The 27,534-nt window shown below is 37.4% G+C and overlaps 1 protein-coding gene across 3 annotated transcripts in view; it reads left to right on the plus strand.

Moving 5' to 3' along the window:
- LOC111142139 (netrin 4) overlaps positions 1-27,534 on the plus strand; it is a 114,146-nt gene that overhangs the window by 70,856 nt on the left and 15,756 nt on the right. For all 3 annotated transcript variants that reach the window (XM_022495119.1, XM_022495120.1, XM_022495121.1), the window contains exons 4-7: positions 1,011-1,137; positions 3,060-3,248; positions 24,692-24,905; positions 25,252-25,367. In XM_022495119.1, coding sequence (XP_022350827.1) covers positions 1,011-1,137; positions 3,060-3,248; positions 24,692-24,905; positions 25,252-25,367 — 646 coding nt within the window. The remainder of the gene's footprint in view (positions 1-1,010; positions 1,138-3,059; positions 3,249-24,691; positions 24,906-25,251; positions 25,368-27,534) is intronic.

Raw genomic sequence — 27,534 nt, forward strand, 5'->3', positions numbered from 1 at the left:
AGCCTCTGCCTTCAGCCCAGGTCATGATCGCAGGGTCCTGGGCTCGAGCCCCCTATCGGGCTTCCTGCTCAGCAGGGGTCTGCTTCTCCATGTCCCTCTGCCACTCTTGCTGCTTGTGCTCTCTCATGCACTTGCTCTCTGTCAAATAAATAAATAAAATCTTCATACATATATATATATGTATATGTATATACATATGTATATATATACATATGTATATGTATATACATATGTATATATATACATATGTATATGTATATATATATGGAGAGAGAGAGAGAGAGAGAGAGGCACCTGGGTGGCTCAATTGGTTAAGTGACTGCCTTTGGTTCAGTGCATGATCCTGGGGTCCCAGGATCAAGTCCCGCATTGGGCTCCCTGCTCAGGTGGGTCTCACTCTTACCCTCTCCTCTCTCACGTTCTGTTTCACTCTCTCTCTCTAATAAATAAAATCTTTAATATATGTGTGTATAATTATATTTTTAAAGTACTGGAAATATAAACTTCAAATGTTGATTGTGATATGAAATCATCATATTTACAGATTTCCAAATTTTTTATAGTGAAGATGTCGTACTTTTGTGTAAGGAATTTGAAAAATTTTAAGGTATTAAAAATTTAAGTAAATATCTAGCTAGTACTCCAGAATTACTCATATAGGGTCATGTAACCTACAGCCAAGAAAAATGGATTATGTAAGCTTTTTTTTTTTTCTTTAAGTTGGCTCCACACCCAGAGTGCAGCCCGACTCACAATCCTGAGATCAAGACTCAAGCTGAGATCAAGAGTCAGATACTTCACTGACTGAAATATCCAGGTGCCCCTTCTATGTAATCTTCTGAATTAATCAGAGGACAAACTAAAGAAAGGACCTCACACCTTGATGACTTCTTTAGGAAAGTGAATGCATGTCAAATGCCTAAAGCCAACCAATGAGATAAGATTGTGGGAAGAATATTCCTTCCTAACATTGTTTGTGCCTCACAACTCTTACTTATTTTTGTTTGTAGGTCCATGGAAAGTGTATGTGTAAGCACAACACAGCAGGTACCCACTGCCAACACTGTGCACCATTATACAACGACCGCCCTTGGGAGGCAGCTGATGGCAAAACGGGATCTCCTCATGAGTGCAGAAGTGAGTACCAAGCCGACAAGACTAAAAGCCTTCTTTGTAAAGTAAACTTATCTGTGGACGGCTTGTTGTCTCTAGAAACACAATATAAAGCGGTGGGTGAAAGGCACTGTAACCTACACAAACATAGCTCATATCACTGCTCACTATGACCTCAACCATTGGAAGCAATCACTGCTTGCAAAGTTGCCAATATGACTATTTTGCCAACAATGTGTTGCCCATTTTCTTGGACATTTTGCAGGACCTATGCACCCTTCTTGAGAAGTTGACAAAATAAAAACATGGCTAGACACAAGAGCACCTGAGGATTATGGCGTACAATTGCCCTCGTAGCTGAGATACCAAATTATAATCGTGAAAATGGCTATCTCAAATTCAGTTCTCAAAATAGCCCTATAAAGCAACCAGGTGGTTTTAATCCCACTTGAGAGATCAGGAAATTGAGGCTCAGTAAGATTAAGTAACTTGTCAAAGATAGTAAATGATAGTCAGGACTTGATCCCAGCTCTTCAGTCTCCAAATTAAATGTTTCTTCCATAATACCATCATGCCTTCACTTATGATACTTAAAATGACAAGTCAGATTTGAAATTAAGCCAGTTCGTCAAGAATGAGACTGCATTAACTAGGGCTAACTTCGGGTTTGAGGTTGGAGATTAGATAAGAGGGTAAAAAATATGGGAATACAAACCATTTTTTTCTTTGCAATTCAAAATGTTCAGAGAAACATGCATGCCCATAACAATGTTTATACTTAAAAACTTCAGTTTTGCAAGAATTTAAAGGCAAGTACTGTCAGTAACGTTGTGGGAAGTCTCTTCCCATACATAATTTGGAATCCTAGTTGATTTATTTTAGTTTCTCAGAAATGTAAAGGATTTCCTCTAAGCATAAATTTTAAATTATCTTACATTATGCTTTCTAAAGATCGTGAATCTCATCAAAATATCATAACATGTCAAGGAAACAATGAAAAAACAATAGCACAAACACAGTTGACCTCCAGGAAAAAGTCTGGATTCTTATTCTAAATCACTCATCAAGAGAATCTAAAGAATTTCTCCTAAATTCCTAGAGTGCCATTCTGGTCTTTCCACAGACACCAACTGTGTATCTAAATACATCTAGAACACAGAGACTTGTCATTTGGTGTTATTGATAATCTTATAAGTGCCTTTGAGAAATTGTTACAAAAGAAATAATGCAGACCCCTTCTAAAAACAAAACAAAACCACCAAAAACCCAGGCTTCTACAGGAGACTATCTTGTATTCTACCAGTACATCAATACTGAGGAATAGTGCCTCATGAAAGACAAATCAGTCTACCTGCCAAGTTACTAACCCCTGTCCACTACAAGGTTCTTTCCAGGTTCATTAGTGAGCATGAATTTAGATCTGTGACTGCAATATGAATTTTCATTTTCAAATGACGTCTGACAGTGTAGGGTTTTCTAAGCACGGTCAGGGGACTCACAGTGATGACACTGGTGCTTGAGAAGAAGCAGGAATGGAAATGGTGAAGTGTTACTGTTAAAGAGGTAAAAAATGGATAGCCACTCAAATAGTCTTTCCAAAACAAATGTCAACCCCAGCTGTTAAGGAAATAGTAATATCTCTGTCTAAGAAGATATATCCATGCTTTGCTGACTTTCAAGCATATCCTAAAACTTAATTTTTTTAATTTAAAATTTTAAAACTAAATAAAAGTCTCTGCCTTTTTATATCTTTTTTGAATCTTGTACTGTGGAAATGTGCACTACTTAAAAAACGAAAAATAAAATTAAATACCAACACTGTATGTTAGTTATGCTTCAATTAAAGAAAAAATTAGCAATCGTTTACCTCATCTTCAACAGCCGGAATATTAGAGAATGTTATTTTAAATTATTTGTTTTTCCTCCATGACTTTTCCCCCCCTCAGCCTGCAAGTGCAATGGGCATGCTGATGCCTGTCACTTTGACATTAGCGTGTGGGAGGCATCAGGTAATCGCAGTGGTGGCGTCTGCATTGATTGTCAACACAATACGGAAGGTCAGCATTGCCAGCGATGTAAGCCAGGCTTCTACCGGGACCTCCGGAGACCCTTCTCTGCTCCAGATGCTTGCAAAAGTAAGTGAACTAGTGGTCCCTGGGGAAAAGCTTGACTTGTACAAAAGAGATGAATCTTTCCATCCTTCATATGCTGGTCCATGGGAGAGAGGTCCTGAAATTCTTAGTACACTCCAACACACTAGTTCATTTCTTCATTGATAAGCGGTACAAATTTTTAACTTGTTAGGTGAAAAGAGTATAATATTCATAAAAGTAATCTCTTTCATCACTCTGATGAAGTAAAATTGTTTCCTGTAGCACCACATTTTGGAAAACAAGGTGAGAAATAAAAGAGGGGTAAAAAGGATGGTGAAGAGGGAGATATGTTTAAAATTATCTTAAGGGGCAGCTGGCTGGCTTGGTAGAGCAGGTGACTCTTGATCTTAGGGTTGTGAGTTCAAACCCCACATTTGGTATAGAGCTTACTTTAGAAGAGGTATGTAAAATTATTTTAAATATTTTATTTATTTATTTGACAGAGAGAGAGAGAGAGATCACAAGTAAGCAGAGCAGCAGGCAGAGAGAAAGGGGGAAGCAGGCTCTCTGCTGAGCAGAGAGCCTGATGCAGGGCTCGATCCCAGGACCCTAAGATCATGATCTGAGCCGAAGGCAGAGGCTTAACCCACTGAGCCACCCAGGTGCCCCTGTAAAATTATCTTAAGACTAAATATATGAGTAGGACGTAGGCAATAAGAAGACTCAAACTGATAAAGAGTACTTGGGTCATTCTAGCTTTCATCTCTATGGTGAATTTGAACACCTGAAAAACCATGGGTTTGGGTGTCATTATGAATACACTTTGGCTGACACTGCCCTAATGTACCCCTGTATCATAAACTAACTTAGAACATAGCAATAATCCCCTACTCTTTCCCCAAATACTAAATTTTTATTAAATAGATTTTGCTTTTTTGTAGCATAATTCTAAGAGGAGATTTATATGAAAAAAGAGTAAATTTTTTTAAAAGTAGGGGCTCAATTAACGAGACATTATTTGAAGCATGACCATGAAGGGTGCAGTCGGAGCTTCCGCAGATGTTCAATGTGTATTAAGAGTTCATCTAAATACATGAGTAGTTGCCGAAACAACATAACTCTTAACTTGACGACAAAAAATACTCAAGACTATTAATGGAGATTGATGATCATGTACTTCCTTTTCCTACCAAGGACTCCGTGTTCTAGCTCAGAAACAGTGACCAGAAGGTTAGCAATATAATGGGAAATATTCATTTAAAATTTTGAGTTTTTTTTTTAATTTAAAGGAAAAAAATTCTATTGCTCTTAATAAATACATATTTTTAAACATCGGACAGGTGGTATCTACATGAAATTTGAGTGGGCTTATTTGTTTTTCTCTCAGATTGTAGAAGACAGAAGGTGGCCCAGCTCACTTTTGACATTGAGCTCAAAATTTCTATCTACATCTTACTATTTCTCTGAGAATACGGTTTCACTCTTGCTCTTTGTACTCAGACTTTCATTTTAATAGGTTTTGAACAGATCTAGAATAGAAGTTTCCCTGCTCCTTATGGCTATGTGACCCTGTGCCAGCTATTAAAGCTGTTTGGACTTTGATATTTTTTCTCCCCATAGGACTGTAGTGATAACTATATAAGATAAAGTATGTGAGGGGTCCCTGGGTGGCTCAGTTGGTTAAGCATCTGCCTTCAGCTCAGGTTATGATCCCAGGTCCTAGGGTCGAGCCCTACCCACATGGTCAGGCTTCCTGCTCAGTGGAGAGTATGCTTCTCCCTCTCCCTGTCCCCCCTTCCTGTGTATTCTCTTGCTAGCTCTCTCTCTCTCTCAAATAAATAAATAAAATCTTCGGGGGAAAAAAAGATGTGAAAAAAAAAGTATGTGAACTGTTTAGTGCACTGCCTGTTATAGTAAGCCTTCAAGAAATGAAAACTAGTATTATAATAACTATTATTGTCCTATATGATAGAAGATGGGAAATAATATTACAGAGTCCCAACTCTTTATTGATCAAAAATACCTATGTCAAAGATAGTTGCTTCTTTAAAATCCACAGGACCTTAGGGAATAAAATAAAGGCTCCTTAACCCCAAGCGCTGAATGAAGGGTCTGCTTATGAAATTGCTTAGATGCACAATATATTCAGTCTTAATACCATTTTCTACAGGATATATTTAAATAGATAGGGCAGTGACTGGTTGGCTCAGTCAGTAAAGTGTGTGACTCTTAATCTCAGGGTCATGTGTTCAAGCCCCATACTGAGCGTGGAGCCTACTAAAATAATAATAATAAAATAAAATAAGATTAAAAAAATAAAAAGTGGGCACCTGGCTGGCTCAGTTGATGAAGCATATGACTCCTGATCTCAGGGTTGTGAGTTCAAGTTTCATTTGGGTGTAGAGAATTACTTAAAAATGAGATCTTAAAAAAAAGGAAAGACATAGATGATAGATAGAGAGAGAGATAGATAGATAATGTGCACTGCATATCTTCAGACCACTAGCAGAAATGTTTAAAAAATGAGAATGTACTAACTACCAAGCAGATGAAATAGGAAAGGAAGTTAAATTATCATTAAGTGACTTAGATAAGGTAACTATCTTGTAGGACAACAAGCAACATTTTCAGAATACATTTTTCAAAGATACTATTAAATAACATTGACTTGAAACAGTAAGTTGTACAATGTACCTAACTTACATATTTGTTCTTTAAGTCATTCAATGAATATATACTGAATGCCTGTTATATGCCAAGTGTTTGGGATACATCAGGGAACAAAACAAAGTTCTCTAACCATTAAAAACAGAAATAGAAAAGGGTTAGGGGTGCCTGGGTGGCCCAGTTGTTAAGCACCTGCCTTGGGCTCAGGTCATGATCCCAGAGTCCGAGGATCGAGCCCTGCATCAGGCTCCAGGCTTAGCGGGAAGCCTGCTTCTCCCTCTCCCAATCTCCCTGCTTGTATTCCTTCTCTCGCTGTCTCTCTCTGTCAAATAAATAAATAAAATCCTTAACAAAAAAAAAAGAAAAGAAAAGAAAAGGTTTATTGGCAAACTTGGAACCAAGATAAATACGTTTTTAAATTTTTGCTTTGTTTTCTTTTTGTTATTGTGCTATGGCTCATATTCTTACAAAATATAAAAAGGTTGCCAGCTCTAGCTTTGAAACCCTAGAGAGCTCACCACTTCAGAATTTTATAAAAAGAATGTGAAAAAGGAGATTAGTTAAAAGTTGACTCTTTATTAATGGTCACTACTTATATAACTATTCTAGAAACTTGTACAAAAAAAGATTTTAAAGTTTTGCTCCCCAAACTACCAGTTCTATAAAAACATAAGCAAAATGTGAAACTGTAGCTAAAACTAACACATTAGATACAGTGTTTTCACAATGTTTATGTATGTGTGTGTGTAAATGTATACATGTATGTATGTAGGCAAATGGTATATACGTGTGTACATGAATGTTAGATCACACAAGTATGATCAGTATTGTGTTAGAGAGTGTGGAGGAGAGCCCAAAGGAGGAGCAATTAACAAGAGTTGAGTGTTTTGAGTTTTGATGTAAGACCTGAGACCTGAAGTTTAATAGGAATCAACATAACATGGCTATTCCTTCTGGAGAAAATAACCAGTGCCAAAAAGAAACAGAAGGAAGAAAGAATATGAAATATTCTGAGAACTGAAAAAAAAAAAATACAGAATGACCAGAGAGGCAAGAAAAAGGGAGGGAAGGCAAGAAAAGGTAAGGGAATGAGAGTAGAAGAAAAGATGGGTGGTTGGCTGGAGCTGTCCTCATCTTGGACACAGTCAGTGAGACGGATCTGATTGAACTACTTACAAGTAGTTGATAATCAGCCAATAAATATCATTTAGCATAATTTTCCTGGGCCCTGCCAAGTTGATATTTATAGGCATTATCTAAGTATTAGAAGACCAAAAGCACCTACATTACTATATTTTTTAAAAATGGAAACATTGTAAGGTAATTATAACAAATTTTTCTGAATTTGTTCCTCAACACTTTAAGTTGTCGTGAGATTCTGAAAGATTTGAAGACAGAAACTACTACTACTGGGGTGCCTGGGTGCCTCAGTTGGTTGAGCAACTGCCTTTTGCTCAGGTCATGATTCTGGAGTTCCGGATCAAGTCCCACATAGGGCTCCCAGCTCCGTGGGGAGTCTGCTTCTCCCTCTGACCTCTCCCTTCTCATGCTTGCGCTCTCTCTTTCTCTCATTCTCTCTCTCAAATAAATAAATCTTTAAAAAGAAAAAAAGAAACAACTACTACTGAGTCAAATTGCTAATCACTCCTAAACAAATACTTTCATGGTATTTAATGTACCAAGTAAGGAAGTTATGAAAATAACTGATACTAATTTAGCCCTTTTAGCATAATTTGTAGGAAGTAGGTAGATCAGCGGGGGAAGATCTGTATTTCCTTCTTTCGTACTCTGGATAGCGCCCTGGTCCACTGATTAGATGGCTGAGGAAGGCACATCTCCATTCATTTTATGGTTATTCCAGCATATGTTTGGGACAAGTTGTCTGTGTCAACTTCCTTAGCATGGATTTCCTTACTGGTGCTTCTTTCAGAATATTACTCTTTTTGTTCTTCTCTTTCCTTTTCTGACCCAGGGGTAACTACCAACACTTATTAGCACATCCAATCCTTTCCCCTACCTTCACACTCTCCACAGTATATTATTTGATTGACAATATATTTGGCAGAGTTTTCATTTTTATTTAGTAACATTTTCATATCATTAACCTCCTCCTTAACAGATGTATCTATGTATCACCTTCAGAGTTAGTAACTCTGGTAATAAAGTGTATGATAAATAAGTTAATGTACACATTTTATTTTTTTTTAAAGATTTATTTATTTATGAGAGAGAGAGAAAGAACGAACATGCACAAGTAGGGGATCCCTGCTGAGTGTGAAGCCCAATGTGGGGCTTGATCCCAGGACTCTGTGAGACCATGACCTAAGCCAAAATCAAGAGTCGGATGCTTAATTGACTGAGCAGCCAGGGGCCCCTGTACATAACATTAATGTCAGAGTAAACCAGATTTCAAGCTAGATGCTGATAGAAATATTGCTGTAACTAGAACTTTTCTCCCAGTTAGTTCCCACCTTTCTTTTCTGAGGAAGGTAGTATGAGGAAAACAAGTCAATATTATGATATGATATTAAAAAATCTTAACTATCTCAGTATGTGTCTCTATCAACATGTACAATGTTATTCAAAATAACAATTTTATTTATTCTACTGTGCTTACCAAGGTGGAAAAGTAACCTGCTACTCAGTGTGTGGTCCATAGACCAACCCCATTGGCATCATCCTGTTGCTGATTAGAAAATACAGAACTTCTTATTCCATCCCAGATCTACTGAATCAAACATGCACTTTAAAAAATTTCCAGGTGACTGTATCATACTAAAGTTTAAGATTGCTTCAGAATGTTTTTCTTTTTCTTTTTTTTTTAAGATTTTATTTTTAAGTAATCTCTATTTTAGCCCCAACGTGGGGCTAAAACTCAAAACCCTGGGAGCAAGAGTCACATGCTCTACCAAATGAGCCAGCCAAGCATCCCCAGACTGCTTTTTAACAAAGGTTAAACACATCTTAGCACTCTATGGTTAAGTTGGCTAGAACATCCCACTATTCCCTGAGCATCCAAATTAACCAAGATGTGCATCTCTATTTGTGTGCGTATGGACTTAGAATTTATAAAAATGAATTACATAGAGATTTACTGAGAAAAAATGGATATCCAGATAAATATGTTTCCATAGTATGGTTTTTTCCTAAAGTTTGATTCATGGAACACTAACTCCATGAGATATCAATTGGAATTAGATAAGGAAAATTTCTTCTATGACCTTCAAACTTAAAAAATGGTGAATTAATCAAAGATTTTTTTCTTCAGGATTTTTCAGAGCATTTAATATGCTAATGTTCATTCTACACCTCCTAAAAAGCTTTGAGGTGTCTCTCAAATTTAACCAGAGAACACTTTTCTTACAGAGTAGGAAAAGTGGGACCTGTGTTCTACAGAATACACTGGAAAATGCAGCTATTGTATGGTGACATATCTATATGATGACTTCACTTGGGAAGACATATCCCAGAAGATTCCTTCTGTATATTTGTATATTTGTTCCTCATTCTAAGTGTTAGAGCCTATAACTATATATCAAGGAAATAATAAACTTTACATTCCTATCAGCAAAATAATCACAAACATAATATTAACTAAGGCTGGGCAGTCTAGTCTGCTGGACTGCCAGGGATGACTTATGAAAACATCTCTCCCTTATTTCCTACTTGATATCTTCTCAGGAATTTGGAGCCATTGAAACTCTGAAGCAGCAGTCCAGACAAAATTTACTAGAAGTATACATTATACCTCAGTTTAGCTAAGGAAACACTTACCGAGTACCTCCTCTATGCGAGGCACTGTGGTAAAGCACTAGGTCTGTAAAGATGAAAAGGTCTTCCCTAAAAGATTTTTAATTCTAAATGGGGAGAAATGTAAGAAACAGATTATTTCAATATACTGTGGTGATGGTGATGATATAATAGATAACAGCTGACATTTGTTGAATGCCTACTAGTCTCTGTTCACTCTTCAAAAAGCTGTATATATATTAACTCATTTAATTTTCACAAAAGCTCTCTGATATTGGTACCATTATAATTCTCACTGTATGATCAAAACAATGAAAGAGATATATTGAGTGTCTTAGAGAAAGTGTAGGGTAGGGTGAAAGCAATTAAGGGGAGACTTCCTTGAAGAGATGCCTTTGATACTTCTTTGGGGATTATTTTTATTTTTTTTCTTCTAAAAGTACATAGTGTTTGTCTTACTTTCTAATCAATGATTGCCTTTGTTGACTTTTATGAGTTGATCTAGAAAGTGAAATGAACTGATGTTATTCTTCCTCATAGAACACATTTCATAGAATACTTACCTGGACACATTATTCCAGCCAAGAAATATCGGTGACATTCATCTTGGGACTGTGTTCACAGTTAGCTCTTTGCCAAATAAGTCAAGGATTTATTGGCACTATTGATGTTCCAGGCTAATTTTTTCCCTTCCACTCTCCTGACAAGCACTTTGCTAAATGTTATTGTCCTTATTATACATTTTTAGTTGATGGTCATAAATTCATCAAACCTGAATAAAAAGAGCTCTAAACCTAATCTACTAGCCGAAAGATTTATTCCTGTGAATAATGAAATCAACTCTATTCTCACTTCCTCTTTATTCCAGCCTTAAGCAGAACCAACTGTGGGACCCAAACAATCAACTACAGTTTTCGATAGCCAAGAAAGTACTTCTGAGGATTCCAGAGCTGTTTGTTTTTTTAAGGCTAGTAGAGATCATTGAAACTAAATTTATTTCTACAACTCAGAAAAAAAAAATGTAAAGGACAGTGCATTTAAGGTCTGTAAACACAAGGGAAAATGTGAATCTTTCCAGCTGAATCTAGGGCTGAGGGCAGAATGGAGGCTCAACTTGGTTGGCTGCTAAGGTACAGAAGTAAAAAGGAAGATGTAATTATCACTGTGTACTAAGATACTTTGAGGACTACTATCTTTCTGTTTTAAAAGAGCAGTCTCTTTTAGAGTAACTCACTTGAAATCTTGAATGTCCCTTAGGTACCTTAGGTAGCCTATCACCTAAGTAGATTTTCTTTTGGCAGACATTAAAAATGTGAGAATAACCCACTGAACAGTAGTGTGCTAGCTTTCTCGTGAGGGGAAATGCCCTGATTTGTAGCACTGGCCAATTTCTGTGGTTTAAGTATTCCCCCCAATTTCAAGCTATCAGATCATTTTTCAAATCAAGAACTCAGACTCAGACTCTACACCACAGGTGAAATGGTTTCTCTCACTTGAATGAAGTCTTGCCTCAGCCTCTTTATCTGATCTCAAGCACTGCCTCAATCTAATCATTAGTTCCCAAACCTGTCAATGGATCAGAGTCAATTGGAGCACTTATTGAAAATATGAACTCTCAGAGCCCTTCCCTAGATCTTCTGAATCAGAATCTCCAACAGACACTGACGGCAGAAATATGTATCTTTTTCTAAAAAGCATCATTGGTGATTCTGATTCAGCCTTTTGGTCCCCTGGCCAGCACTTGAGAACCACTGCATATACCATTATTTCCAGTGTGATCTCTTCACTTCTATCCTTGGATGAAAGATTTTGAGCTAATAATCATCTATAACTTAATCTACTCACTGAATTAGCCATATCTTTGATAGAAAATCCTAAAGGATTACTAAAACTCTGTCTAGACATTTTTTTCTGACTCAAAGATAGATATAAATGCTCATAAACATTTATGTCACTTATCTTTTCCTCTGAGGAATGTCTAACTTAGAACCTCCGCTTTTCTTAAAAAAAAAAAAATTCTGGCAGAATTCTAAGATGTCTGTCTTTCGTGTAACAGTTTCAAAATAAATACCTAGTGATTCCATTCAGAAAACTCCCTCTTATTCATAATATATAAATTGATTTACCATGAATACCTCATATTTTAAAGTGCATTACTGTGTAATGAGACTGGATTTATGATAAAATTAGCTTACCATTACACTGACAATTTATTTTTATTTCTGCATTCACATACTTCAGAACATAGCACTAAACTAGTATAGGTATGTGATTGTGTTGGATTAAATAATCATTGACTATAGTTCTTCGTGAAGCTCCATTCTGGTCCCCACCACATTTTGACACCAAAGAATAACTTAAATGTTAGATTCATTGAAAATTGGGTGTGGAATATTGACAGCTATTCTATGACATTTCTCTACAGAAAATTCCTCATGCTTCAATAGAACACATGGTCTGAAATAGATGTTGGAAGAAATGCTTTATAGAATAGAATTTACTCACTTTTTTAGGAAACAGCCAGTTAGTTCTTTACCATAAATTTATTTACTTTTGTGTTGTGACATCTTTTTAACTATTGCATAGTCTCTCTCCATATTTAAAGAAAAATCAGCAAATGGCAAAGAAAGCAGGATTTATTCCCTGTCAAAGTAAACAACTTCTTGAAAAACTGACATGCCCTTCCTTCCTCCCCGGTGGGCCAAAATAAATGTAGTCGATTGCCTTTCAGCAGAGAGTGAATAAAAATAAACTTAGTCCTTCTGCCCTAAAAACCAAACCAAGTGTTTACCAAGATACTGTTTTGTTACTTGGTTACCATTACCCTGCATAGTAAGCTATCTTTGTAAAGAACTTTATCATCCATCCAAATCTATCTCCCTTTTTTTTCTTCTTGCTTTTTTTCTTCTTTTCTTCTTTCTATCTTAGGTGAAAACTGCTCAGCTGATGGAAACACAGTGCCTACAATGGGTGACTGTCTTGCTACAGACTGTCTTTCCATCCTTCACAGTCTACGCAGATATCACCTTCTCATCATGGTCCCAAGAAGAATCTCTGTGTTTCTCCACTTGTTTGTACCTCTAGTTAATAATTACTTCATTCTACTTTAGGATGGTTATTCCTTCCCTTTAAATTCCCCCAGAAGTAAAATTTTGAAATTAATTAAATCAATAATACCTTACCACAACAACACATTTAGGTAAAGCCCTGATGCTTCCCACTTTTTACTGATGTACCTATGTTTCAGCCCATATCAGAAAAGGACTTTTTCCCAAGGGTCATTAAAATGTCTTCCTTATAGCAGCTTAGTGGGTTTTTTCTTTCAAAATACAGTTTCCACAAAGCATGAATCCATTTTATGTCTTATAAACAACACAGACATCCTTGTTTTATGCTAAAAGCAATGATTTCAGCATAGAATCAGTATAAAGTAACAGTTTTTGAAAAGCAAACTGTAAATAGAGCCACTCACTTGGCAATAATAGCTGAGAAACTTTAATCTCAGCTTTTAAAAAATCTAGGGTGTAAAACCAGAGGATTAAGAACTGAGAGAGACAGAAAAAATTCGTATATCATAATGTAGTAATCATACTAGCACTATCCTTTTAAAAGGTCAAATGATATACATTAAAACCACCACCCCCCAAAAGGAGAAATTTTATGAACTGATAAATAATAAAAGTCACATTTGGGAAGAGAAATGGGAAAGGTCACAAAATTCTCTAACATCTCTCTAAAACAGAACGTGTAATTCATTGAATAAATAAATAATATGCCATTCTGTATTTGATGAGGACAAGCAATAAATAATCAATAAATAATTATAATATATCAAAACTCTCAGAAATTCTGGACAAAATTAAATAGGCTATAAAGAAGAGAAGTAGCATTTATTGAATTGCTACTATGGGCCAGACACTGTGGCTGGGCAATTTACATAAGCCATGTCATTTAGCAATCTTTAGGAGTTAGGCAGTATTTTTTATATTTTACAAATGAGGACACTGAGGCTTAAATTAACTATTTAATTTGTCCAGGTTCACACAGCTGGTCTGAAACAGGGCTGGGATTTGAACCCAGGTTTGTCCGACCCTGAAGACTTTGATCCAAAGACATAGAAAGATCTAAAAAACTTGATTCTACACTGTGTCCTGGTTAATGAAAACAAAATGAATCTTAAAATGCAGAAATAATCAGTTATGTGTATTAGAACAAAAAAATTTTAAGATTTTATTTATTTGACAGACAGATCACAAATAGAGAGGCAGGCAGAGAGAGAGAGAGTAGGAAGCAGGCTCCCCACTGAGCAGAGAGCCCGATGCGGGGCTGGATTCCAGGACCCTGGGATCATGACCTGAGCCAAAAACAGAGGCTTTAACCCACTGAGCCACCCAGGTGCCCCAGAACCAAAAATAATTTTTAAAAGGAACCTAGACTTGGGTTTTGAATAAGACCCTGCTTCCTGATGAATAGCCATGTAAAGTTTGAACCTAAAAAGCTGTATTTATGGGGCACCTGTTTGGCTCAGTGGGTTAAAGCCTCTGCCTTCAGCTCAGGTCATGATCCCAGGGTCCTGGGATTGAGCCTCGAATCGGGCTCTCTGCTCGGCAGGGAGCCGTCTTCCTCCTCTCTCTCTGCCTGCTTCTCTGCCTACTTGTGATCTCCGTCTGTCAAATAAATAGATACAAATGTTAAAAAAAAAAAAAAGAGCTGCATTTATCTTAAAGAATCTTAGTATAAGAAAGATGTAGACAACAGAGGAGGGTTCCACATAGGCCAACAAAACAAGAAGAGAGATACTAATGAATAAATATGAAAGAGGCTGAATATTCTCAACTTAACTAGGAAACTGCTCAGGAAGAACACAACAACTTTCTTCACACAGTCAAAAGCTGTTAGGGGACATAGGGAGTGGCAAAACATAATTTACTTCCCTAGAACAAAGAGCCATAATTAGATGTAATTGGGTGAAAATGAGGAAAAAAGATCGATTAATGTGAAAAAAAATTGCACTGCCAGCGAAAGGCATTTGTGGGTGGGGAATGTCTCCTACAGAGTTAGAATAAAGAACTTTTATCACAAATAATAAATAATAAAACTCGACTGAGTGAAGCATTAAATGTAGGGAACAGTCTTGCATGGGGAAAACTCGGAATAACATATTCTATTTCACCATTTCAGTTTTCTGTTGTTGTTTCTGTTGTGCGTGTGTTTGTTTGCTCTGTTTCTAATGTCTTGTGATCGTAATTCTGTGGTGCTAAAATACTAAAAAGCTATAAAAGAAAGAATACAAGCCTTTCAGAAGGTTCATCAACACATATTTCATGCTTATCACTCATTCAGAGGAACATTCATTCAACAAAGATTGAGAGAGTCCCTAAAACAGGTCAGCATGGTCCTAGGTAGATGTGGTTTCTACATTCTAGGCCTTCACAGTGTAGTATGGAGACAGCAGGGAGGTGAAAATCATAAAGAGATTACACCAGGGGCCAGAAGACCATCAATCATTAAGAAATATTTATTAAGTGATAATAATTCATCCATTTTTTTTTTTCATTTTTTAAAACTCACCACAGATTTATGCAGTATTTACCTTGTGGCAGGCCTATTGTATTCACTGTATATACAACAAAACAGAGTCCCTAATTCCATGGAAACAGATTGTAAATAAATTTTTCCATGTAAATACGTAATTAAAAACTGCAGGGGCAGCTGACTCAGTCAGTGGAGCATGTGACTCTTGAGTTTGGGGTTGTGAGTTTGAGCCCCACATTGGGTGTAGTGATTACTTGAAAACAAAATCTTTAAAAAAAAACAAAACAAAACTGAAATACTTGCAGTGAAGAAAAGGGTACCATGATAGATTATAGCAGGAATGAACCACATCAATTCAAAGAAGACAGATGAGGTCAATAGGGATTCTTTATCCAAAGGAAGAAGGAGTTGGGGATGACCGAGGTTCCTGACTAGGTGCCTGAGTAAATGATGCCTTGCACGGAACAGGAATATAGGAGCCTTTCTTCAACAAAAAGATAAAGGTGTTTGATGCAACCAAATTCCTCAGAGCTAAATACAGTATCTAAAATTATACCTGGAAGTTTTCCTGTAACAGAATTTGCACACTCAAAAGTACAGACAAATTCTTCTTCAGTTTTAAATGGAGTAGCAACCCAGGAATATGAAATTGGCTATTTAGCTATCTAAAATTTTTTAGATATACCCAGGAATAAATAGGAACTGGCTCAGTTACAATTTATAAACAGGAAGAATACAGAAATCAAACGGAGGGTCTGAGCGGTGGTCATAGTAAAGCTTCAAAAATAAAGGGTATGACTTTTGTATTCATTTGCATTACTCATTTAAAGTTCATAGAAAACATAGGAAATATATTTAAATACATTTATTTTTGAAAGCATTTAATAGGGGCACAAATGACTAGACTTATGCATACACTGATCTCCTTCAGCATGGGATGTACAGTAACTCAAGAGACATTGTATTTCAGTAAGTGAAAGGCAAGTCTTCATTTAGATTATTTTCTTATTAGATTTATTCTTGCATAATTTTATTTGAAATTAACATTCATCTTGAATATTATGGCCCTATCTTTGAACATAATGTGATTATATTTAAAGGATGAATAAAAATGTTCCCTAGGAGAGTAAAGGGGTAAACCATATTGCCTTTGACAACTGCCTTTGTTTACAATTTTTTCTTTATTTTTCCATAGTTGTTCATCCACTAGCAGAGATAATTGATAGTAGAAGGAAAGGAGAAAATAGTACTAAGAAAGACAGAAGACTTTATTTTATCTAACATTTAACTTCACACTTGATACAGTAATAATAGATCATACTTTCTCTTTTCTGTTTAGAGCTGCATCTCAGTCATTGCCTTTAACTCCAATTCTAAGAACCTCAGGGGGAAGCTCTTGAAATGGCTTTGATATTTAAAATCCCCCATCAGAAATCATGTAGGGGGAAGACAGTGGTGGGAGGCTGGGAAGCTCTGCTGAAGGAGGGGCCACTGGGCAGCGGTGAAAGCCCTTGACAAGCTGCTGCTTTCCCAGCTAAGGGCCTTGAACTTTGAATGCTGTTTTTAGAAAAGCTAAATCAGGAGCAAATACTTTCAGGGTGTTTTGCTCCCAGTGTTGCCTTCACTAACAAAACAGCAAAAGCTACAGCCATCAGGTAATACTAAGGAGTCCTGGTGATTTTTAAAAGGAATAAGATGCTGAACTCAACTGGGTGTTTCAACAGTAGGCTCCGCATCACAGATCACTCTGAATGAAAGGTGTGCAAACGACTCGGAGTTTGGGTGAAGGTGGGAATAACGAGAAAAGGCAGCAATGGTTTCCTTTGACTCCACCACCAAAAGCTTTTAACAACCCCCTCAGAATAAAGGAAGCCATAACTCTCCCATTATGTCTCTGACCATTCTGTATTCCTGTTTACATACTTACTATGTTCACGTAGGTTGACAGCTGTGACTCTTGTCCTAGATTACGTGGTGGGATATCTCCCTATAAACAACAGGATCATAGATCATATCCTACTTGTCTTCAGTATACTCTCATCCCCAAAAGGAGAGTAAGAGCAGATGGAATGTATTTGATCTAAAGAAAAGAACATGTAGTTAGGAGATTAACCTAATTCTCTAAGACAAAGTAGTCAAGAAAGCTGTTTGCCACCAAATTCCTCCCAGGGGCAAAGTGAAGAATTTCAGCCTATTTTGGAAACCAAATTGTTAAAATTGTTTAAAAAAAAAAATGAAAAGATAGAAATAAAAAAAAAGAATAAAAATAAATAAATAAGTAACAACTTATATCTGCAATAAGACAGTTATTCCTCTTTCCTCTGTGCCCCCATGCACCCCGGGCTATCTCGGTTATAACATTTACTGTCTGTAATTATGTATTTCATATCTCTCTTCATTCACTGAAGAGTTAGTTATGACTCCACATTCTTCTTTATATCTTAAGCCTCTGGCGTAAGTTTCTAAACTTACTAAACTAAAGTTCAGAAACTCCTTGGCAAAGGTGTGACTGACTGAATGAATGAATGAATGGTGGACTTTTAAAAACTAATACATTGAAGTGTCTGGCTGGCTCGGTTGGTAGAGTATGCAACTCTTGATCTCAGGATCATGAGTTTGAGCCCCCATGTTGGGCATAGAGATTACTTAATAAAAAAAGAATTGTTTTAACTAATATGGTTCAGCCAGATAATAGTAACAGTTACTCTCTGAGCATTTGGTGCTACTAATTCCTGATACATTGCTAACTATATACAATGTCTTATTCAGTCCTCCCATAGGAACCCTATGGCATAGGTATTAGTACACTTAATCCATCAATAAGAAAACTGAAATGAATTTAATTTCACAAACTCTTACAAAGACCAAGCTTCAAAACCAGAATTTTAACTCACCTAGGCTGACTTTTAGGTTGGTGCCCTTCCTATTTTCTTTCTATTTTATTGCCTGTCTTACAGGCAATTTCCAAACGAGCTGTATTGTGATTGAAACAATTATTAATTTCAGAGCCATGTAGATAAACAAGGTTAAGATGTGTTCAACCATTATTTTATGAACGGTATGTTTCCCGGTAGAAGACACTCCAGAACAGCCCCACATCTTAACTCTTTTCTGTAAATGCTCATAGAGGGACAGTGTTTCACACAATAGATAGCTGAAAACATGTATCTGTAAATAAAATTTGAAAATATTTAGCAATTATATATTTATTACTTGAAGGGAATGTGTTGTGAAATCTTTTGTAAAAGTACCCATTTCCTTTCCTTCATCTCACCTGTTTTGAATATTTTGTATTATTTCAGGGTTTCTTATAACAGGACACATCAGTACTCAATGTACTATTTAAAATTAGCTGTTTGTGTTGTTAAAGAGATCTTGTGATAATATTTAGGAATTTAAAGTGACATTTTCAAATAATTTTATTCTGCTAATTTGGTTGAGAGAACTACAATGGGCAAATGGTTTCGGGCAGGGGCTTGGGAGGGGTGATAATTATTCCAATAATGAATCACTTAATACCTAGGGAGGCCACATAGCTTTGAAATATATCTGGCTGCCACTCAAAGCACCATTTTGGCTTTTTTTTTTTTTTTTTAAAGATTTTATTTATTTATTTGACAGAGAGAGATCACAAGCAGGCAGAGAGGCAGGTAGAGAGAGAGGAGGAAGCAGGCTCCCTGCTGAGCAGAGAGCCCGATGCGGGGCTCGATCCCAGGACCCTGAGATCATGACCTGAGCCGAAGGCAGCAGCCTAACCCACTGAGCCACCCAGGCGCCCCCCATTTTGGCTTTTAAAGACAATGCACCATAGCTTTACCAAAAAATTATAATAAAAAAATAATTAAGTTCAGAATGATAGTATATGATAATAGTTCGATTTTTACTATTATCGTGCAACAAAAAGACAAAGTTATGTCAATGATTTATGTCATTCCAGTGGGTTGCAACTTTGGCATTCATTGTAATGAGTATGTAAAAAGCCAGGTGCTTAGGTTGCACTTCAGAATCAACAATCAGCAAGAAGTATATGTTGGAGAATCAGAACCTGAACCAGAATCTAGGCAGACCTTTTTTTCCCCCCAAGCAAGAAGAATATAAGAAATGCAGATTATGTGTGTCAGATATTGACTGTTCCACAAACTTAAGGAGAGAGGTATGCAAGGCAAGCCTTGGTGTGCAGTTTTAAAAGTATGTCATGAAAAGTGTCAGTGCTGTCTGCCTGGAGCTAGTTCTGCATAGTTTCCAAGTGGTATTTTTATCTTGTAATTATGTAAAAAGTCACACTGACAGAAATCCACCAGCGCATGTGATAGAATCACATTCTTCTCTGGCCATTCCTGAGATGTGTGTAGGTTTTAAAGTATATGGTAGTACAGAGAGGTCAAATCCTAGAAAGGCTTGAATTTTCCGTTAGGGTAAAAGATAATGGTGGCAATGGGAAACTATATATTACAATAGCGGGAAATCCAAGACATCTTTCATCTGGCTCCCCTATCTGCTATCAAGAACGAAGCTGACTTAGAACTGAATGTTGCAGTAACTATTAATTTAGTCTTCTCAAAATGATGAAATGTTCGTGTTGGATTGTGCAATTTCATTTGTCTCCACATAGCACTTTGATATGTTTTGTGTGACATATAACTCTCCAAAGTATTTCCTAGTTAATTAATTAATTAATTAAAAACAAATAACAAAGCAACAATGCCTTGCTAACTTAAGAGAAATATTAGTCATTGACTTTCATAAACTAGAAATGTGAAAATCTTCCTCAATTTCTGTTTGTCTCTTAACAGCGCCTTCTTCCTCCTCATCCCAATGACCTCCAAATCCTATCCTTTCAACCTTTCCTCCTGTTCCAGCATCTACCCTCTTAGTCCAGTTCCTTGTTTTCTCTGATTTCTTTTGTTTCCCTGCCATCAGTTTCTCCCTACTCTAGTCTGTTTCATGCAATACCACAAAAGCATCTTCAAAATTAAGTTGTAACCATGTCCTAATTCTGCTTTTTTTTTTTTTTGAAGTGTATTTCCTATGGCTTTTTATACCCACAGGACAAAATTCAGCTTCTTGGGTTCGGCCCTTCTACAGTTTGGCTCCAACCCTAACTCTATGCTTTTTTTTTCCTGCCTCATCAACTTCAACAGTCTTCCACTCAATGTATGTTCTAAAATTCTCACACTCCCCAAAGAAGCCATGCCCTTTCACACATGATCCCCTGGAATGTCCTTCAGGTCAGTTTCACAAATGATGACATGGGCATCTACTATACACCAGATACTGTTCTGGGGACTGGAAAACAAAAATAATAAGATAAAGATCCTGTCAGTTAGTCCAGAGTCTCATAGTAAGGGCAACAGGCATACAAGCAAATAATAATAATGGACTATAATGCACACAAAATAGAAATATACATTAAAAGCAGAGGCAGCATAGAGGGGAGTAGTGCTAAACTGTCCGGAGGGAGTGGGACAAAGAAGGATGTCAGAGTTCAGATGGACAAGAAGGGAAAGAAAACACAGGAATGACAAGGGGCACTGGGGCAGGAAAGAGCTTCACACTTTCAGGGAGCAGGAAGATCTTCCACATACAATGCAGACACATAAAATGCAGTGATGATGAACTATTCAGTTAAAAGTGGTGAAGAAGCTACATTTTGTGGTATGTGTCTTTTACCACAATTAAATTTTGTTTTAATTATTTAAAATAAGTGCAATGGGGAGCATATCTAAAGACTGGAATAAACAACTGCCTATCTTCCCCCTCCTTTTCAGCTTGCCAACTCCTACTCATCTTTTAGGATCAGCTCAGGTATCTAAATAACCCATTGTTTAGAATCCCCATGTGAAAAATAAACTCAAAGTGGATGAAAGACCTAAGAGTCTTTGAGACAGGAATCCATCAAAATCCTAGAGGAGAACACAGGCAGCAACATCTTCAATCTCAGCCACAGCAACTTCTTGCTAGACACATCTCCAAAGGCAAGGGAAACAAAGACAAAAATGAACTATTGGGACTTCATTAAGATAAAAATCTTTTGCACAGCAGAGGAAATAGTCGACAAAACCAAAAGACAACTGACAAAATGGGAGAAGATATTTGCAAAGTTTTATCAGAGAAAGGGCTAGTATCCAAGATCTGTAAAGAACTTATCAAATGCAACACCCCTCGGGACAAATAATCCAGCCAAGAAATGGGCAGAAGATATGAACGGACATTTCTTCAAAGAAGACATACAAATGGCCAATAGACACATGAAAAATGCTCAACATCACACAGCATCAGGGAAATACAAACCAAAACCACCATGAGATACCACCTCACACTAGTTAGAATGGCTAAAATTAACAAGTCAGGAAATGACAGATACTGGCAAGGATGCAGAGAAAGGGGAACCCTCCTACACTGCTGGTGGGAATGTAAGCTGGTGCAGCCACTCTGAGAAACAGCATGGAGGTTCCTCAAAAAGTTGAAAATAGAGCTACCCTATGACCCAGCAATTGCACTGCTGGGTATTTGTCCCAAACATACAAATGTAGTGATCTGAAGGAGCACCTGCACCCCCAATGTTTATAGCAGCAATGTCCACCATGGCCAAACTATGGAAAGTGCCCAAATGTCCATCAGCAGATGAATGGGTAAAGAAGATGCAACACGTACACACACACACGCGCGCGCGCGCGCGCACATACACACTGGAATATTATTCAGCCTTCAAAAATGAAATCTTGGCAATGAAATCGTGGCATTTGCAACAATGTGGATGGCACATAATGCCCTAGGGTATTATGCTAAGCAAAATAAGTCAGTCAGAGAAAGACAATTGTCATATGATCTCACCGATAGGTGGAATTTAAGAAACAAAACAGAGGATCATAGGGGAAAATAAAACAAGATGAAATCAGAGAAGGAGCAAAACCATGAGAGACTCTTAACTATAGGAAATAAACAGGGTTGCTGGAAGGGAGGGAGGTGGCGAGATGGGGAAACTGGGTGATGGGCATTAAGGAGGGCACATGATGTAATGAGCACTGGGTGTTATATAAGACTGATGAATCACTGACCTCTACCTCAAACTAATAATATACTATATGTTAATTAATTGAATTTAAATAAAATAAAATAAAAAGAATCCCCATGTGATTCCCTCAGCCTGTGCTCCTTTTTCTGTGCTCCCTTAGAATGCACAGGCCTCCTTTAGAGTACCTAGTCTGGAAAGTTTTTTATTTACTCCTCTGTTTCCCCCAACAAAACCATGAATTCCTTAAGGGCTGGCACCATTACTTATACAAGCATAGATATCTCTACAAGAATTATTTATTGAATTAAGTTGTTAGTTCACTATTAATTAACCATGTGTCAGACACCACACTAATGTAGCCATACACTACATGCATGATCTTTTACCTGTATAGCAACCGCATAAGGATAGATATGGTTCTCATTTCCATTTTAGAGACAAGGAAACTGGGATAATGAGAAGCGAGGTATCTGGCCAAAAGTCACACAGTCAGTAGAGATTTGAAGCCAGATTGAAGCCACACTGTTATTTTAATGACAAAGGAATACATCAATAGAAAATGTTTCCAAGGGAATAAAGAAGGAAGTGGGGATCTCGAGTATTATCAGTTGAGAAGATTTAACAGGAAGAATTGGCCTAGTAGGTATCAGATTGCACTACATATCTTGCTGAAGTAATTTCATTTAAAACCATGTCAGCCTAGGGGCGCCTGAGTGGCTCAGTGGGTTAAGCCTCTGCCTTCGGCTCGGGTCATGATCCCAGGGTCCTGGCATCGAGCCCGGCATGGAGCCCCGCATCGGGCTCTCTGCTCAGCGGGGAGCCTGCTTCCTCCTCTCTCTCTGCCTGCTGCTCTGCCTACTTGTGATCTCTGTCTGTCAAATAAATAAATAAAATATTAAAAAAAAAAACAAACAAACCATGTCAGCCTCATGAAATCTCCATGAGATCTAGATACCCTTCAGGAGAGTTGGGTCCTGTTGAGAGCTCTCTTCTGGGTTGTAGACTGCCAGCTTCTCATCGTAGCCTCACATCCTTCACAGAGAAGAGAGCACTGCGCTTTTCTTCCCCATAGAAGGGCACTAATCTTATCACCCCTGAGACCACATCCAAAGCTCCCAAAGATCCCACTTCCAGATACCATCACAGTGGAGCGTAGGTTCAACATATGAATCTGGAGGGCACAGAGTCAGCCCATAACACTGTGCCAATTAAATCCAGCTTTCTCCCACCTCAAACCTGAACCCTCTCGGCTACACCACTCTAAATTCATGACTACTGATCTCAAGTGTAGCCTTCATGTGCCTGGAAATTACACTTCATTTTCTGTGTCTCTCGTTCACTCTCCCACTGCCACTCTTCATCTCTCTCGCCTGACAACTTTGCTATTTCATCCAGAAAATACAAGGAACCAGAAGAAAAATTCCCCAGCTTCCACTACTGCATTTATCCACTGTCCTGCATCTGAGTCCACATGCTCTGCTCTGCATCCTGTTTCTATGAACTGATCATGTTCCTACCCAAGGCCAGCGCTTTCTTCTGCACCAGATCCTGTCTGTCTGCCTTATTCCAGTATGCTTAAATATCCCTGCAACAATGCTCCCAGCTTTCTTCAGGTGATCCATTTTTCCCTTTCTCTTGGATCATTCCCATCAACATCAAACCTGTTGCAATTTCTTTCATCTTAAACAAAACAAAAACTCAAACCATCACTTCCATTCATATCCCCCTTCAGTTTTCTGTGCCATTATAGAAAAGCTTCTCAAAAGAACTGTCTGTTCTCATGCTCAAATTCCTCTACTCCCATCTTCTGAGTTCTCTTCAGGTAGGTTCACCACTCATCAGTAGAGTGAAACTTTTCCTATTAAGGACACCAATGCTCTTCATTTTGTCAAATGCAAAAATATATTCCCAATCCCCATCTTTTTGGGACTATCAGCATTTAACACAGTTGATGTGGCCTACCTGATGTTGAAACTTTGTTTAGCTTCCAGAACACCATACTCTCTTGATTTATTTTCCTTTCTGGCTAACTCCTTCTTTGTCTTCTTTGCTGATTCATTCTCAACACCCCAAGCAAAACCCATTCATATTTAATGCCCTCTAATTTAGAATAAACAATGTAGTTCATTTTTTTTTTAAGATTTTTTTTTATTTATTTGTCAGGCAGAGATCACAAGTAGTCAGAGAGGCAGGCAGAGAGAGAGAGGGGTAAGCAGGCTCCCCACCAAGCAGAGAGCCCGATGCGGGGCTCGATCCCAGGACCCCAGGACCATGACTTGAGCTGAAGGCAGAGGCTTAACCCACTGAGCCACCCAGGCGCCCCAACAATGTAGTTCATTTTGCAGCAAATGTGCTTTCCTGATTTTATCTTCTCATCTGTAATTTAATTAGTTTTCATTCTCTGAGCATATACCAACTGTCTAACAGGGGAGCCTCAGAGGTATGCTGGGTGGTGAAGGGAAACCAGGTCACAGATAACCAGTTACTCACTGATCCTTGTGTGTCCTCTCTGTTGTAGTGTGTTCCTGTCATCCAGTTGGATCAGCAGTCCTTCCTTTCAGCTCAGTAACCTTCTGTGACCCCAGCAATGGTGACTGCCCTTGCAAGCCTGGGGTGGCAGGACCACACTGTGACAGATGTATGGTGGGGTACTGGGGCTTCGGAGACTACGGCTGTAGGCCCTGTGACTGCGCGGGGAGCTGTGACCCACTCACAGGAGACTGCATCAGCAGGTGAATGCTCATGGCTCTTGCTCTGTCCGTGTGTCATTCAGATTCTTCTGACAATCTGATAGTGATCTGGAAAATCTTACATGCTGTCAGTGGAGCAAAAATGTATTTGCACAGTATTTTTTAAGAGTCTTTGTCAAATTGCAGAGTAATTTGTTCTTGCAAGATTCTAGAAATGGTCTGGTTCATTTTGCAGAATAAATTATTCTTAATAATAGGCCCTTAAAACACTATTTCTGAAAACTAAAAGGATGGGAAGGTACCCGATTAGGTTTAAGTCTCCATATATATGTTCATTTCATTCAAGTTCTAAGAAAGTCCTTAACTTCATCATTTTCTGTTTTATTAGCAGCACGGACATAGACTGGTATCATGAAATTCCTCACTTCCATCCCATGCACAATAAAAGCGAACCAACCTGGGAGTGGGAGGATGAGCAAGGATTTTCTGCACTTCGACACTCAGGTAAGACAATGGCTATAACCAGTTATCATATTTCCAGGTCTAGTCTCTAGTAACAGTGATTCATGACAAATTAGAAAATAACCCTTGGATCCTAGCAAGGGAACTCCTTAGTTCTGAGGTTAATAAAGTAGTGACACTCCTGCCGACAAGCATAAAACCATTAGAGAGAGCCAAAGAGTATTTTAACAAGATTTTGATTATTTTCTGATTATTAGAGTAACATTTCTAATTAGTATAGAAAATCTGGAAAACGCAAAACACCACAGTGAGAAAATATCAAATCTCATTACCCAAACCATTAGATTTTTGGTTTGTTTCCCTCTCTAAAACATACTGTTTTACATGGGTGAGAACTAATTGAATATAACACGTTTGGAAATGGAGAAATTCGTTTAAAGGAAAAATATTATTATAGACCTAGCATAATTTAATATACACAAAGCTAAGGGTAAACTCCTTATGTTTTATCTTTTTTTGCAACTAGAAAACAAAAATAATTTTACAAACTAATTATAAGCCAAATAACAAAACTAATAAAATTTAAATTAACACCATTAATTGAATATAAAAAGTGATTTTTACTGAAGCCAAAACACTCTTTTCTACACAAATATGGTTCTTTAAATCTACCACGTCTATATACTATTTCCTCTGACTCCGTTTTCTTATGATGTTGATCTGTTTCTTTGTTTGATGAGCATGCTGTGATATTGGTGTGAATACATGGTTTCTGTGTTCATCCCGCCTCTATTCTTTTCTTGTAGAAAGGCAAGTCGTTCTATTCAGCACCACCTTGTTCCATAACACAAACACAAATGTGGGCATGAAATCTTGTTGCATTTGGTTATAAAGTGCTTCCCAAATGATCCAAAGGAAACTTAATAATAAATTTTTTAAAAACTTTTTTAGTGGGGTATAATTGACATATAATTTATTAGTTTAGGTATACAACATAAAGATTCCTTATTTGTATGTATTGTGAAATGTTCACCAAAATTTTTTTTATTAAACATCACAAATGCCAAAAATCTATTGTGAACACCCATATACACACCTGTTAATATTACCAAACTTTAAGTTTTGCCATAATTGTTTCATATTTTTCTTTAAATTTTAAAGTGTTATAGATACATTTAACGACCTGTACCAATCTCCAACTTTACTAGCCTTCCTTACTCCACAGAAAAGCCACTAACCAGAATTTTGGTATTTATCATTAACTTTCATGTTTTTACTATTTTGCTACTTCTATAAATAGAAAGTGTTTTTAAAATTGCATGTACATGATAACCTACCTATCCCTTTAAAACTTTTCTTTGCTCTGAATATGTATTTTTTTAGACTTAAGCATTCTATTATTTGAATATGACACTTTTTATCCTCTCATTGTTTGCCATTTAGGATATTATTAATTTCCAATTTCCCGCTATTACATGTAATGCTACAATGAATGTTCTCTTTTTTAAATAATTTTTTTAAGGATTTTATTTATTTATTTGAGAGAAAGTGAGCCCTGGAGGGTGGGGGAGGAGCAGAGGGAGAGAGACAAGCAGACTCCCAACCCAGCAGGGAGCACAATCAACTGAGCCATCCTGGTGCCCCAATAAATGCTCTCTTAAATGTGATTTGGTGAATTTAAGGAGTTTCACTAGAGCAGGGGCTGGCAAACTAGCCCTTAGACCAAATCTGGCCTGCTGACTGTCTACACTACACAAGATACCTGCTCTAATGTTTATAGTTATAATTTAAGTAGTTATATTAATACCTGCATAGTATCTTTAACTTTGTCTCTTAGCCTGTAAATCCTAACATATTTATTATCTATCCCTTTATAGAAAATGTTTGTTGATCCTTCTCCTAGGGTATACCCCAGCCACTATTGGGTGACAAGTATGCTTTTTTATCAAATTTACCAATATTGCCAAATAGATCTCCAAAGTGGTTATACAGATTTGCATTCTACCAGCAAAGTATGACATCCTGTTGCTTCATATCCTCACTGATACTTTGTATTTGTTTAACAAAAATTTTTTTAAAGATTTTATTTATTTATTTGACAAAGATCGCAAGTAGGCAGAGAGGCAGACAGAGAGAGAGGAGGAAGCAGGCTCCCCGCCAAGCAGGGAGCCCGATATAGGGCTCAATCCCAGGACCCCGGGATCATGAC

The sequence above is a fragment of the Enhydra lutris genome, unplaced genomic scaffold (genome assembly GCF_002288905.1).
Source record: "Enhydra lutris kenyoni isolate GAN:26980312 unplaced genomic scaffold, ASM228890v2 scaffoldscaffold7, whole genome shotgun sequence".
Classification (NCBI taxonomy): Eukaryota; Metazoa; Chordata; class Mammalia; order Carnivora; family Mustelidae; genus Enhydra; species Enhydra lutris.